At 40.4% G+C, this 15,565-nt stretch overlaps 2 protein-coding genes across 4 annotated transcripts; one reads left to right on the forward strand and one right to left on the reverse strand.

The window, feature by feature from the left end:
• Window positions 1-1,090: 1,090 nt before the first annotated feature.
• bola3 (bolA family member 3) lies at window positions 1,091-2,567 on the forward strand. Of its 2 annotated transcripts, none has more exons than XM_036544342.1 (4): window positions 1,091-1,126; window positions 1,526-1,652; window positions 1,840-1,928; window positions 2,049-2,567. In XM_036544342.1, exons 1-4 carry the CDS (start codon window positions 1,106-1,108, stop codon window positions 2,112-2,114), a joined length of 303 nt encoding a protein of 100 aa, XP_036400235.1. In that variant the 5' UTR covers window positions 1,091-1,105; the 3' UTR covers window positions 2,115-2,567. The 2 variants fall into 2 exon arrangements, with proteins under 2 accessions (XP_036400235.1, XP_036400234.1); XM_036544341.1 differs by lacking the exon at window positions 1,091-1,126 and adding an exon at window positions 1,135-1,241.
• A 3,318-nt stretch (window positions 2,568-5,885) lies between these two features.
• LOC118788144 (interferon-induced very large GTPase 1-like) lies at window positions 5,886-15,564 on the reverse strand. 2 transcript variants are annotated; one of them, XM_036544032.1, is made up of 3 exons: window positions 15,476-15,564; window positions 13,336-13,377; window positions 5,886-13,224 (listed from the first exon to the last, which is right to left on the reverse strand). In XM_036544032.1, the coding sequence occupies exon 3, from the start codon at window positions 13,195-13,197 to the stop codon at window positions 6,160-6,162; it is 7,038 nt and encodes a 2,345-aa protein (XP_036399925.1). In that variant the 5' UTR covers window positions 13,198-13,224; window positions 13,336-13,377; window positions 15,476-15,564; the 3' UTR covers window positions 5,886-6,159. The 2 variants fall into 2 exon arrangements, with proteins under 2 accessions (XP_036399925.1, XP_036399924.1); XM_036544031.1 differs by having other exon boundaries at window positions 5,886-13,377.
• Window position 15,565: the final 1 nt, after the last annotated feature.

Raw genomic sequence — 15,565 nt, forward strand, 5'->3', positions numbered from 1 at the left:
AGGAAAGTAGAAATAAAGTACATCATGGTACTATTTCATTACTGTGTGTAGTCTTCTGGTAGTGTTTTGTAACACAAAATGGAAAATGTACACTCCACCATGCAATAAAATGTATTATGCAGTGCCCTCCTCTTGCCTAGCCTCAGACCAAGAGGTATATACTGTAATGCCCTTTGATATTCTGGAGTGCTGTAGTTGGTTTGACACCTGCTGCACTTTTTTCCCCAGCAGAATGTCCTGTTAAAGCGGTAACCAATGCAGCAATGCCTCTTGTGACATTGGGAAAAGATTCTCACCCCGTGTCAGAAACCCTCAGTGGTTGAAACTGGTATCGTCCAGTCGTTCTCAGATCAAGGGTTATAGTGTGGCTCACTGCTGTTTTGGGGTGAGACTTGCACCAGTGCTGGAGTGAAAGGAGTACCATGTGCAATCCAGCAGCTTTAGCTCATAAGCCATCTGAGACTTTCTTGCATAATTTTACTAGACTGTAGTGAAATTTTATCTTATGTATCATTCAAATGATTTCAGTTCTTTTTTTTTATTTAACAGATTTTTATTCATTGTGATTTTTATTCATTGTTAGTATTCATATTTCAGACAGCATTATGACTTGGGAGGGTCTGGGACTTTCTTTTATGTAGGGTAAAATGTACAAATGTCTAGACATATTTGCTTTCTCTACCACATTGATAGGTCAAGTACAGTTCTGTTCTGAATTCTGTGATTTATTAGTTTCAGATGACATCATCTTAGCATGATGTCTGTAGCTTTTCCATTTTTTAGATACCGGGCTATGTTATATAGGGCATGTCTGATCATGGGGATAGCAAGATATTATTTCAGGAACAATGACTTTGATGAAAGAAACTTAAAGATGTGTCATTTCAACAGTAAAAGGTGCGAAATAAAATAAACATGTCCAATGTAAAAAAAGCATTTGGCTATTTTACGTTTACTGGAGGGAGCGTCGCAAACGCGACGTTTTTAAATGTAGCTAATTCTCCACCACGACAGAGGGCAGCACTGGCGACGGAACGCTGGTATTCAGGGCCAGGGAAGGTTGAGAAACGTCATATTTATGAGACATTGTTTGAAAGGGAGCGGAATGACTTGTGACATGACTTTCGTAGGTTATCGAAATTGACATCAGTCACTGTGTATTTTTCAGCTTGAATATTAGATTTATTACCTACCTCAAAGTCAAGATGATTCCTCTTTCCAGAATTCTTCGCATGAATGAAGTAAATAAGTTAAATAGGCTACACCTGTTGTCTTGTTAGCTTGCAAGATGTGTTAGCAAGCATAGCTATATGGATGGGTAGTCCTCAGATTTTATCTTATATTTGTACATCGGCTTATATATTCTAGCTACTTAAAATATTGTTATTGTCGTTATTGTTTATTGCAATTTAAACTGTAGTGACTTTGATAGAATAGACTTTGATTCAACAGGTTTTCGCTTGTTGGCTAGACCAGCTACGTAGATAGCTAATTAATGAACTAATTCTCTGAATATCTCTAATAGACCGTTATAATAACAAGACAAGTGCAGAGGGCGCTCTCGTCCCAGACGGATGGAGAAGTACGAATCGCGCAGATATTAAGAGAAAAGTTTCCGCAAGCTGCGTCTTTGAAAGTAGTGGACATTTCAGGCAAGTATGACCATTACAATAACCAGCAATGTGGCTAGGTAAATAAATAGCTTTTAGTTACGATAATGCGTGTTTTCTGTAGCTTGCTGCTTGCTACCTGTTCAGGATTATGAACATTACACGAGGCCTTAACGTTTTCATGCAGATATATGTTGCAGAAAAGGTCATTCTTTGGTATGTTTTCTAGGTGGCTGTGGAGCAATGTATGAAATACATATAGAATCAGACGAATTTAAGGGGAAAAGAACAGTGCAGCAACATCAGTTAGTTAACCAGGTAGTGTGCCCTTTAAAATCATTGAAGAAGATTGAAGGATCTCACTTCTAGATTGCTCTGTGACTGTTGTTTGCATCCAGATCCTGCAGTTGTTGTTTTTTTTTTCTTTTCATTCCACAGGCCCTCAAAGATGAGATCCAAGCAATGCATGGTCTGCGCATATTTACAGATGTTCCCAGAGAGTAGGAGCAAGAACTCTTGAGACAGTTATGTAATTCCCTGCTTTGACTAATACAAAAGAACTTCATACTGATTAGTTATAACCACAATGCAGTGCAACCCTCTCCTCACAGGCAGATGCTTTAACATTCACTACATGCATATTTTCAAAGTATTGTTAGTTCACAGCTGGGCATTAATTGACAATGGACAGCTCATGACTAGCTCATGAATGCAAAGTAAATGTAGGTGTGCTTATAGTTTTAAAACCTCCAGTATATTTGTCTCTACTAATTTTCAATTTAAATGTGGCAAAATTAGATTATTTATTTTGTCATGCTGCTCAAATTCATATCGTAAGTGATGTCTTCTAAGGGGGGTTTCAGTGACCTCAAACACTATGAAACGCACAATGTGACAGGGTCACAAACCAATTTAGCCTTTTGCTGGTGCAATTTCAATAAATGAATAGCCATGAAATTTCTGACTTGAAATTTATTCATAATCCTTTGTGGGAGTGACTCTCCAAAATTTCATCTTAGTCATGCAGTATTAACTTTACGTCACACAGTGATCTGTGTAGTGTTGTTCTTTCGCTCCACAGTCATACATTTTGGAAAGTAAGTAACCGATTCACCGAAAACACATGTTTTCATGCCGTAAAACAGAGGTTTCCAACCTTTGCATTACTGCGGACCAGACCACTAACACACAAAATTGTCATGGACCATTATTACTATCCACTCCTTCCTAATCCTCGGATCTTTCAGGGGTGGCAAATGGTGCCCAAACCCCACCTGCAAGGCGTGCAGGTGATCCCACACCAGGGATCCGGTTGCTCACATAGCTCAAATACATGCATAAGGGCCTTACCTCTTCATACTCATCCAGCCAAGGTGTACATGACAAGGTGCATCCATATCCTCGTAAAGGTGCTCAAACGAACGGATGTTTAGTGCATGTACTTTGATAAGTTTAATGACTTTTATCACGTCACTTAATACGCTGCTTGTTGGATCTAGGGATAGTTTTCGGCTGCCCACCGTTTCCCGATGGATGACACAGTGAGTCAACAACAGAAAGCCTGTCGTCACCGCTGCTGCATCTTTGCAAACCGTCACACAGAGGGCCCAGTCCAGTTTTCCAGAAGGGTAGTTATCCACAGGCTTGAATATTTCTGTTCCTGTTGTTTTTGTTTCACAAAAAAACAAATTCACAAAACATCTTCCTGCAAGTCATGTTGATATATACTGTATATGGAACATACACAAATACACAGATGTGGATTTGTCCAGTTGAATTTAAACCACAGGAACTTGTTAATCCTCCCAAATAACTCTTACTCAACATCTTCAGCCATATCATCAATTCTCCATATGACTGTTTTCAGAGAGGGGCACCTGTACAACTATGCTTTAACTGCTGACTCTCTAACAAGTTCCAAACAGCTATGTCCTTTGCGGGAATAATTAAATTCTCTCTGATGGTAAAGGGCTTCTGATGGCACCTTGAACATGAGATAAATTAGCTAACCTGATTCTGCTCCATGACAAGTGCATGAATGAGCTTTGATCTTTTAAAATTTTCATTAACTGGGTAGAGCCAGGATAGGACATTCTGCCACAGTGTGAAATTTTTGCTAGATGGCACAAAGCAAAATTTATTTGAATAAATTGCAGAAATATATAAATTATGTTCTTTCCCCTCCTTCTCACTGCCCTGGTTGCAAATAACCTATGACCTGGTACCAGTCTGGGGCCCAGTGGTTGGGACATACTGCCCTGAAGTCCATTTTTCACATTCCTCATGTGTAGGGAATAGGCAATAATGGACATTTTAGACTCCCCAAAAGACTTTTTTGGCATGTGTCCACATTCGTCTTCAAAGTGGGTGCAGTTGGCTGAAACATAAAGCAATGTGTATATTTTCGGAATATTCTCGTTAGTTTCACTTTTGTTCCTAACTGCCTCCAGTCCCCAGAATCCACTTTAAAGCTGGCTGAGCCTCTTTCACCTGTTAGATTGACGCCATAGCTATGCAGTTCTGTATTTATGCATTGTAAGTTGTCAAGTATGTATTTTGAAGAGCAACAACACAATTTGATCAGTTAATTGTCCTGAGAGGAAGTGGAACATCCACTATAGTGCGCTGTGGGACTTGCCATAGATGTTTGCATGTGCATGTATCATGGGATTGCATTCCAACATTGGTGCTGGCTGGAAACAATAATGTGAAATAATCAGTGAAATTTAAACCCTTACCTATCTCAGGAATGAGGAGGCATGCCTCTTCTTTCGTCAAAATTCTTCGTGTCTGCATTGTGATAGCAAATGTGTACGTAAATGACCCTACTTTAAACCCGCATGCTTCAGGTCACCTCTTTTAATCCGGAAGTTAACTTGACAGAGTGTGTATGTGCTAGTATGGAGTCGCAAGGTTTGATGCATTGAGTTTCAATACTGGTAATGGAGTTTTTCATTTTGAAGAAGCAGTATGCACATCCCCTCTATCCTCAGTAAGGAGTTTAGAAAAACGATTAAGCTGTATTAGCGGGCAGTGGGGCAAGGGTCCACATGACCCGAAAATTGAGTTCAGGTGTCACCCAAACCCATGCTAGTTCAGACAATATTCATATTCATTTATTTGTACTGTTACTTTTGAAAAGCCGTATTACCACTATTGAGATCAAATTATCAAACCAACTGTCCACAATAATGTCCAGGACCACTAAATTTGTGATTTTGTTTAAGTGTTGAAAAAAATGTAACACATCTTCAAATTTGTATTTCAGAGTTAAGAACAGTGCTCACTGTGGGGAGATTCAATAGAGACCTTCATACTGAGTCTGCTACACAATTATACTTGACATTGTTTGATGAGTTTGCCATCTCTATTTGCAGTCAATATGCAGAACATGAAAAATGTTTGTAATGTGAGACAACACTCCAGACAGAACACAGAATACAGAAAAAACATGCTATTTTATGTGTGTCGAACTTCTCATGATGTTAAACAGACAGGCACTCACATTAATCAGTTCCTCCCATTGTTCCACATTACCACAGATGTTCCACATGTTGCTATTGATGTCCAATTTTGATTACTGAATCTCATTAAGACTGATTGATGAATCAGCACTGATAGTTGTGATTTCTCTGGGAGAAGACACACTTAGTCCAAATGATACTTGACAGTTTAAATAGGAAAATGTAGGCTATAATAGAACAATTTCTCCACCAGATCACAAGAATTTACTGGTGCATTACCATTCCTCAATGGTGGAATAATTGTCACCACTGTTAATTGTATGCAGTCATTACTCAACCCATCATTAAGCCTCCAGCAGTGACACAAGCTAATAATTCTCTTAAGCTTTTTATGTGATATCTCCTTTTATGAAATTCACCTTTTAAAGCTGTCATTTTATGCCTTAAAAACAAGATAGTGAAGCTTTCCTTCAGACAGAATGTCGCTTTCAAGTCAAGGTCTAATGTGACTCTTAAAACCACCTCAATAACTGAGAGGGTGCCAGAGAAATGGTTAGAAGACAAAATATTTATTAAGTGCTTCTGTCACAAACAATTTGCAAAAATGAATTTCTTCATGTGAGTTATAATTTCACTGTTTTCATATTGTAATCTGAGTATATCTCTGTTACATTATTATCGTTTAGCAGATACTCTTATCCACAGCAACTTACACAGGTTACAGTTTTATCCAGTTATACAGCTGGATATTTACTGAGGCTTTAAGGTGGGTTAAGTACCTTGCCCAGGGGTACAACAGCAGTGCCCCGGTGAATCAAACCTGCAACCTTTTGGTTATGAGCCCAGCACCTTACCACAGCAATGCTTATGTGTAAAATAATAATAAAAGTAGAGCATACAAGGGTGACAGTGTAATCATTTAAAGCCAATTTGTGAATGGGTAAATACTACATGCATACATTATGAATCTGTAAGTCTTACCTACAACTATGCTAAATCAATGTAAAAAAAAATCCATCTCCCTTTATTTTAAACAACCTCCATCAAGTTAAGAAACAGCATCTAGGCTGACTTGATAAGCCTCTTCAATAAGAAACAGCATCTAGGCTGACTTGATAAGCCTCTTCAAGGTCTGTCTTCACTTGTTCTTCACTTATTTTCCACCCTTCAGGGATTGTAGCAGGTTCGGCCGCATATCTGTGAGCAAATTCATTGTTGAATCTGTAGAACACATACTTCCAGTATGAAGATGCCTTGTAACTGGAATCTGACTGAATCTGCCATGATCTGTAGAACTCGTTGACAGATTTGTAGTTTCTGTATGGTACGTATCTGTAGTCTGTGTCTTCATTCAAGAAACACTCCCCAGATGATACTGAAATGGTGCAGATGTAAGTGGACAACTTCTTCGAGGTATTTTGGGTATAGCCGCAAAGGCCATCCGGGATGTGATACTCGGAGAAATGATCTGAATGGTTCAGGCCTGCTCGTTCGCATGGTACACCACAGAAAGGACACTGCTTCTTGCAGTTGAGCAAAGAATTGATAAGCTCCTCTGTTGGTTTCGTGGAAAGGTTAAGAACAGTTTCTTCCACATCCCAGTTGGTGATTTGCTCTTCAATGTCCTTTTCAAGTTCATTAATACCATCAAGAACAGCTTCAGCAAAGGTTTTGTTGTTACCATCATTCTGAAAGGCAACTATGTCTAGGTTGTCAGTAGGAATCACAAGCTCTCTGTCCATTTTCTTCACAAAAACTTCTATAAAGCCATCAATCTGGTTTGAAACAGTGACAGCCTCTGCATCTTTGACCGCTTCCTTGGCTGTATACAATACCTGTTTCAGAATGCGACTGGCGAGTCCAGCAAGTCTTGTTTTCCCATCATCTGTCTCTTCCGCACAGTGCTTGAGGACACATTTTTTCACCCACTCAGTTGCATATTCCTCATAGTGATTGATGTAACGGAAGTACTCAGCAAAATCATTCTCTTCCATCAGGTGCATCAGAAGAGACACATGGAAAAACTTGCTGGTGGAAAGTGCAAGAGACACCCTGTTGCACCTCAAGTCTTCCAGCAATGAGGCACCGAGCTTTGATTCAATGCACTGTATTGTAGCTGGCATTAAACAATCCTTACAAAACATTTCAGCTTTTTTGTGGGTCTGGTCCCGTTTGCAATAGGTGTCTTTAAAAATTTCAAGATACCTTCTTTTAAGTCGTCCTAGTTTCTGCACAGGGTCATTCTCTTGGTAAAACCTGTCCTGCATTTCTTCAAATCGTTTTACTGCATGGCCGCTGAGGTGCAATTTGAAGTCCACCTTGAAACTTTCATTGAATCTGGGAGACTCAGTAACACAACTCTCCAAAAGCCGATCAATTGCTCTTAACATTTCCTGACAGAAATTTTGGTCGTAATTAATGTTGTCTTCCACTTTGTCATCAAGAATCTTTTTGATGTTGTAGACAAAGTGTTCCTTCATTTGTTCAGCCAAGTTTGTGTTTTTAAATGGATTTTTGATCATTTCAGGTACAATTTTCCATTTGAGATCCAAATGATTCTTTACTACGGTGAATTCATCCAGATGGTCTTCATTGATCAGGTGTAGATTGTCCCACACCAAATGCTGGTATTTTGCTGGTATGGCATCGCAGAGAGCATTCTCCATGTCATTGGCCACACTGCGTTTATCAGAGGTTGAATTTGGAAATGTCAGTGTCACCTCTCGCCACATGTTTTCAAACTCATACTCCAGCTCACTTTCCTGTAACAACGTCTTCTGTTTTTTGCAGGACATTAAGAGGCTATTTACTTGATTCTCAATCTGCTGTTGATAACCTCTCTGAACTTGGTTCAGTTTTTGCAACGCTTTCTGTCTTGAAATGGTATCAGAACACTTGCTTATGGAGCTGTTCTTTAGCTCCCTGCCAAGTATCTCAAGGCTATGCTGAAACTCTGCCTTGTATCTCTCAATCAAATGCACATTGTCTTTGCCACTGTTGAAGAATTCTTCAAGCTTCTGTATGCAAACTGCAACCTTTTCATTTATCTTTGCATTTAAGTCACGTTCAAGGTCAGACAGGATTGTACTGAGTTCCATTTGTGATGCATTCTTTATTTTGTTTTCTGACTCCTGTGTCCAAGACATTATGAACTCTCTTAGCTCCCATTCCCAGTCACGGTATTTAAGGGAAAGCTCATTGTAGGCCTCGGCAACCAAAGAATTCTTGAAACTGAATATGAAGTTTTCCTTTTTCACTGCCGCCCAGATGCTTTTCATCCATTTGCCGAAATCACGCACGGTGCCAGGTTTCCTGGTGTTTTGACGCTGTTCAAGGCAATGAAAGATGTACAGTTTCAGATCGAGAATGTCCTTGCAGTAGCCCGTGTTCACTGCTGCCATGGGTGGATTTCCGTGCCAAAGGCTGCCAATGTACCAGTTGCTTTTTGAAGCGTCATAGTCCATTACATCCCCAAAAGATGAGTACTGCCCCTCTCTTTCCTCCATTCTAGCAGCAGCTTTTGTCATTTCATTAAGTTGGTCAAAGAAATGCCTTCGGTCTCTGATGTTCTTTTCATGGGCTGCAATATCCCCTGCGTTTTGATGGACAAACTGACAATTAGGTCGCCGCCCGACCTCCTTCATACGAATGAACGCATGCACAACAATCTGCAGAATATCTCTCATCTCAGCAGAGTTCTCCATTGACATGTTCACCAAGGTCAGGTCACTCAGACCAATCACCAGCGTGGCCAATTCGTTGTCGTGTTCATAGCTGTCGTCCATCTGAGCCAGTTCAGGTGCCTTCAGGCCCTCGGTGTCAATCACCATCACAAAGTCACACCCCAGTTGCTTCTTAAAGTCACCTTTGACCCTCAGGAGCTGCATGAATGCCCCACGGGTGCAGCGTCCGCTGCTTACAGCAAACTGCAGACCAAACATGGTGTTCAAGAGAGTGGATTTGCCTGTGCTTTGCACTCCCAGAACTGTCACAACAAACATTCTGCTTTCTTTCCCAATGATGTTTTCAATTTCTTCCAGCACGTTTGTAACCCACTGCAGTGGAATGTTAGAGGCATCTCCATCGATGAGTTCCAAGGGGATTCCATCCAGCATTAGCTTAGCTGCATACTGTGGCAATTGTTGATAGAGGCCTCTCTCCTGTGGCATGGTGTTATTTGCCGTAGCTTCATAAATTTGCCCCACTTCACGCAGTAAGTGCTCCAGCCCCAAAGAGCTTTCTGAAATCTTTCCGTCAAGGTCTTTCAGCTCTTGTGTCTGTGATTTGCCATCGTCACATAACTGCTTGTATCTGTCGTGCAAGACTTTTAAATCCTTTCTTGACCTGGAGTCAAGTTCGAGTTTTAGCCACTGCATAAAGAACATTTTGGCATGGTTCTGGCTGTGCATCTGCTCGATGAACTTCCTCATAAAATTTGAGACTTTAAATCCAAGTTGTTCTTCTCTAAGTCTCCTCTTTTCCCTTTGTAGTTTTTCTATGTAGTCTACTGCAGACTCTGCTCCACGAGCTCTCAGACGAGACTGCTCCTTGTCGATTTTGGACCACATTTTCCACTGGTCCCCTTGATAACACAGGCTGTTCTTCTTGAAATATGCAACATTTTCATTTTCTTCCATCATTGTCATAATTTCTTTTGCAGCTGCTTTGCCTTTTTTGCAATTGTCTTCATCTTCATCCACAAAAATACCCTGGCCTCTAGCAACATCAGCCATTTCATCTAAGCTAAAAAGCTTCTGTTTCTTTTTTATTGACTGCGTCACTTCATTGGAAACCCTTTCACGGAGGTTCTTCAGGATGTCCGTGTTTGATTTTCCCAACTGAACGTATTGATCCTTCTTTAGTTCCAACAAAGGAATAAGAATTTTCAGATTTGCAGCCGTTTCAGGTTTATCACTCTGGGAGGTGTTCATCACAAGAAACAACCTGGACATCTTCAGAGAGCTCAAATGAGACGTAATGAATGCTTTTTCCTCATTTCCAATTTTGTCAACAAACACAAACGTGGCAGAAGACACTTCGGTAAGAAAACGTAGCTGGGTACTATGTTCCAGCGCATCCCCTCGAAGGTTTACCACAGCAAAGGCTTCCGAGAAAGTGTCCAATGTGTCATTGCCGCTGGGGAGATACCAGCACACTTCTGCCACTCCATCTGATATTTTTCTCTTCACATCACCTTGCTCCATGTGCCGATTAACAAAGAAACTGAGCTGACCATCACTTAGCATCTCGTTAAGGATTTTTGACTTTGATTCTTTGCAGGTCCCAATACGAACAAATGATACCGTTGGCATTTTTTTGACTGCTATATTTTCTTCTATAAATCCTCTGCTTTGAGCTAGTGATTTTGGTGTCCATTTTTTAACAATACTTAGCAGTGCCCACAGGAATAAAGACACTTCTTTTCCAAGACTGTTTGGAATCAAAAGAGGGACAGCGAATTGGCACATTGTCATTTTGGACATTAATTCCTGCTGCAACAATTGATCCGAACACAGAAGTGTCATGACGGTGATGTCAAGAGGGTTAAAGGATGTTTCGCTGCATTTTTCTTCCTCCATAAATAACTCATCGACATCCAGAAGGTCTGATTCGCTGGCCTGTCTCTCCTCTGTCTCTGTGTCTGCATTCTTTCTTGGGGTAGTTGTCACTTTCCTTGCAGTTGAATTAGCCATCAAGACTTTTCGAATGAAATTCCACATAATACGGTTGCTTTCAGTTCCCGTTTGGTCCATTACTGAATCCAGTCCGATTTCCAATACGTCACGCAGTTTAAGTTTTCCTGGGTAGTATTCGTTCATCCCAAGCTGTTGTAGTAGTTCTTGTATCGTGAAGTCACTGTTCCTCGTGGTGGGGAGATGTCCAGTGTCTATGCATGTGGTCTGATTCAGTGAAGTCAGGAAGTCTTCAAGTTCTTTCTTTTGTTCAGTTGCTTTTTGAGTACTTGGGAGCAATTCATTTTTGAACAGACAAATGAGTTGGTCTTCAAGGTTTTGAAGGTCTGTTTTTACGTTGCCGCTGTCAGTGAAAGCCACTTCTCTAACCCTTGGAGAAATGTCCTTTCCCGACCTTTTGCAGAGGATTTTTATACCAGCAGTGCAGTCTTTCTCTTGCCAGCCAACTTCCCTGAAGCTTTTTAAAGCTTCGTAAATCAGAAAGGCCTCACGCTGCGTGTCGTTTAAAGGCTTCAGAGTTTCCAGAATATTCTCAATCTTTCCCATTTGAACGAAAAGGGAATCCAGATCCTTCTCTGTCAAAGAAGATTTTGAATTACGATGTGGCCCAGTAAAAACCAAACTGAGAATCCCTGTCACCAGAACATCTGCATACTTCTCTTTTTGTTTGAGGTTGAGCTGCAGTGCATCAATTGTCTTGTGGAGATCCAAGCATAACTTCTGATGTGCTTCAATGTCCTCAGGGCTAGCCTTTACAAATTCAGTCTTTGTCTCTTTCACAATTCTCATTGCACTTTCCAGTGTAATGTATGAGGGTTTCGTCATACCCTGAAAGTCACTGAGTTTGCTACGAATCTGAGCAATATTTGGGAATTTACTGGTCTGAATGAGTTCAATAGGCTCAAGCACACTGGACAGCATCATGGTGAGGTATTTTTTATTTCTACACTGATCTATGCATCCTGCGGCTTTATCAATGAAACGCTGTACTTCTGTGGCACAAAGGAATTTTTCATACCACAGTAAGTCTGAGCATGCGAGGCTCAGTTTAAACTGTTGGCATTCACTCACATATCCCTCACAATTTTTGAGAAACTCCTCCTCTGGCTGATCGTTCCACATTTTAACACTTGTTATTTTTTTCTGTATTTCCCTCAAGGATTTCAGGAGTTTAACGTCAGAATGCTTGTCAAAAAGTTGCGTCTCCTTCTCCCAGCTCTTCCTCAAGTTCTGAGCAAGCAGCTGACAGTCCTCAAGGTCACCGACGTGGTTTGAGAGTATTACCCAAACTGGCACTAATTCCTCAAGGGAACCCCTGTCAATCACTTGCCACGTTTCCGGTTTCGACAGCAAACCTCTCTTCCACTCAGTGACGTCTGATGCTGTGGGAGGACCACCCACTTTCTGAATTGACACTCTGGTGCTTTTCAGTTGCTCACGTGTATACCCCTTACTGTAGTTAGAAGAAGAAGATGTTTTTGAGACGGTATTATCAATATCTACTAATCCAAACAAATTGACGTTGACAGACGAATGCAGCACGTCACTTAGCATTTGAAAGACAGTGCTCTTCTCATCCTTTTTGTAGTTGGATGTTTCTGCCTTTGTCTCAAAAATACCCCCAAAGACAAGAGTGCCGCAGTTTGCATGTGAGCCATACGAATACAGAAACTCTGCACAACATTTCTCTTTTAATGCACTGGAAGGTGCATATTTGAAAGTATCTTGGAGCTGTCTGAGGCTGTCCAGCGCTGGCCCTGATAATCTGAGATCCTTTGCACTGAATTCGCAGCTAGCTATCGGAACAGACGAGTACTTCAAAATGGAGGCGTACACAGTTTCTTTGTTTGACGAACTGCTTTCGTCTGATTGCTGCGATGAGTCGTACCCAGCTCTGACTCCCGCAGTGCAGCCCCACCTCTTGCCTGATACACCCCCTGAAATGTTAAGCCCTGTGCTGTGCACACACTGCTGGAAATGCTGCTCTTGTTGGAGACATTCGAAATTTACCGTCAGGTCCTGCGGAGCCTTGCTTGAGTTAACAAATGTCACATTCTTTGGCACCTCGAGAAGGGTTTTCCGTTCTTTAGACAGCTCCTGCAGATCCTTGCTCAGGAGTATCCCTCTCAGCGCCAGACCTCCGGATGCGTTTCTGATGATGTCAGGGCTATGTCCGCCCACACTGGTTTCTGCAGAAGCCTTGCAATCCGTCACAAATTGTTTGACAAACTCTTCCAGTTCCTGAATTGTTTTATCTGGTGGGAGCCACTCGTGTTCCGGGGCTCTCAGAAGGTTTTGAATCTCTTTCTCTTTATCTTGTACCCCACTGTCTTTCCTGTCCTTCCCATTTCGTCTAAGTTCACTGATGCCTCTTAGCAAACTGAAGACTTTTTCAGACAGAGCTGAGGAAGTATGTTCTTTGGGCTCCATTATGAAGTGATGTGTCCAAAGGGACAGCTTAATGTGAAACAGACAACAAAAGTTTAGTAATAGATAATCTACCACAAGCATGGATCACATTTTAACATTAAAGTTAGGCAACATACTAATAATATACATATGACTTACTTCAGATACATATACTCTTCTGGGTTAATGAAAGCTGCCACTCTGGGGGGAAAAAGAAAAACCATTACCATACTGAAAATGTAGTAGTAAAATAAAGCAAAATTGGAAGAACCTCACAAATATTTTTACACAGATAAAGGTGTAAGAAAATAAGATGAGCATTACATCTGTAGAGGTATAAACTGTTACCAGCACAATGCTGAATAAATGAAACTTTCTAAGGTCATAAGATAGGAATGCACAGGTCCAGAGATTAACAAGTACAACAGAAGACAACATGAAAGAGAAAGTAAAAAAAAGCTAAAAGGGAAGTGGAGATAGTGTTGCCCTTTTGTGCTATACTGTGAGTTTCTTTAAATTCACTGTTGAAATTAGTATAAAACAGTATGCAATGTCAGTACATAGGGAGCAGACACAGAAACAACATATGCAGAGACACACCTTAAAAAACTCATAAGCATAAAATATGTTGTGACATTGTTCCTGTCTTCAGTGCATTCACCTTCAGTTTCACCTGCTCTTTTGCAACTGGATTCCAAAACCACACCTCACCGATTTTTTTTTAAATATCCGCACCAACAACCTGCCAATGGTTTTCTGTAGCGCCACGTGGTTTTGATGGAAAATTAACAGTTGAAATGACATTTGGATAAACTTGGAGCCACACCTTAAGAGATAAGACAAAATATAAAAATATACTGAAGTTATTTCAAATACTCTGATCAGCCTGAATAATATCGATGTTGCTGCCACCACAGATGGGCTAGGTTTCCATTCTGTCAAGCATCTCACCCACGCAGGACAGACATGAACAAGCAACCAGTTTTTTTGCAACCAGTACAGGCTCTTTTTCCAGCACTGAAACTGCTAGCTCATAAACACGCGAACGTTGCAGAAACGTTACAGAACAAACAAAACGACCTCAAAACTGCTTACCCATGAAAGGTTATGATCCTGTGGCTCATAAGCCCAGCCAATGAAAAAAGACAGGCTGATTTGCTTATCTGTCATTTTGCGGTTTGTAGGTTCCTAAATCCCTTTGATGATTTCAGATTTGGCAAAGCTCACTGTGTGTCTGTGGTATTTCCACTGGCATGTTGAAATATCACAACATGCCTCTTGTCCTGTATTCAGACCCATTCAGTACTTCTCAGAGTTTAATTTAATGCTGCAAGCGGTAGGTGAAATGCACGTAAGGCATTAAAACATCACCCATTCAATAAGTAACTAAGTAGGCTAGCAACAGGGGATTGACAGAAAGGAAACATCAAACAATAAAGGAATACTTATTCATAATTATGAGTTATGCCTGCCTTTTGCCTTCAGAGCAGCTTCACTCCATCTTGGAATGCTATTATACAAGTTTTGAACAGTTTTTAGTAGGATATCAGACCATTCTTAAAGAAGGAAAGCCTCCAATTGATTGAGAAATGAAGGTGACAGAAATCTACTCTACTGCTCAAAAAATCCATCTTTGTTACACTTGTTCAGTTTCAGTTTCTGATTAATGGTAGCCCTCACACACACACCTATACATATATATATATATATGTAAACTATATATATATATATATATATATATATATATATATATAAACTTTCTGAAGTTCATTATGTTGGTGAACTTGTGACCACTGTTTCTGTTTCCTGATGGAGTTTTTCCTTGTTCTGTTTATGTTGTAATGATATTCGATACTGTTGCCCTCGATTAAATAAATTTGACCTCTTTCAAAATCTGTTACATCTCCTATGTTGCTTTAGAAACTCACACATTAAACAGTTTTTAACACACTTTCCATCTATTCCTTTACAAGCAGCCTAGTGAACAGGACGTCAGCCTACACCCTACCAACAAGAAAAAAGATTTCTCTAACGACACACAAGTGAAAATTACAAGATATATAAAAGAACGCTACACTGTCGATATATGTTTTTTTTTTTCATCAGTGGCAAATACAATTTGACACAGATCCAAAGCTGGCGCCGCGTGCCAGTCTGTTTGCTTTGTCTGCCCCTTGTATACGTGTTGTTTTTTGCACTTTTTTGTTTTATTATTATTATTATTATTATTTTTTGCATTTTATCTCACGTCAGATTAACATGTTTACGCACGAATCAGAGAGGGAAAAAAATGACATACCATCGAAATCAGTCCAACTCTCTACGGAATTACATTTCGGGTGAAATCCACCGAAGACAGAAATGCGATCTCCACGAAGAGAAAAACAGG

This window comes from Megalops cyprinoides, chromosome 13 (assembly GCF_013368585.1).
Source record: "Megalops cyprinoides isolate fMegCyp1 chromosome 13, fMegCyp1.pri, whole genome shotgun sequence".
Lineage (NCBI taxonomy): Eukaryota > Metazoa > Chordata > Actinopteri > Elopiformes > Megalopidae > Megalops > Megalops cyprinoides.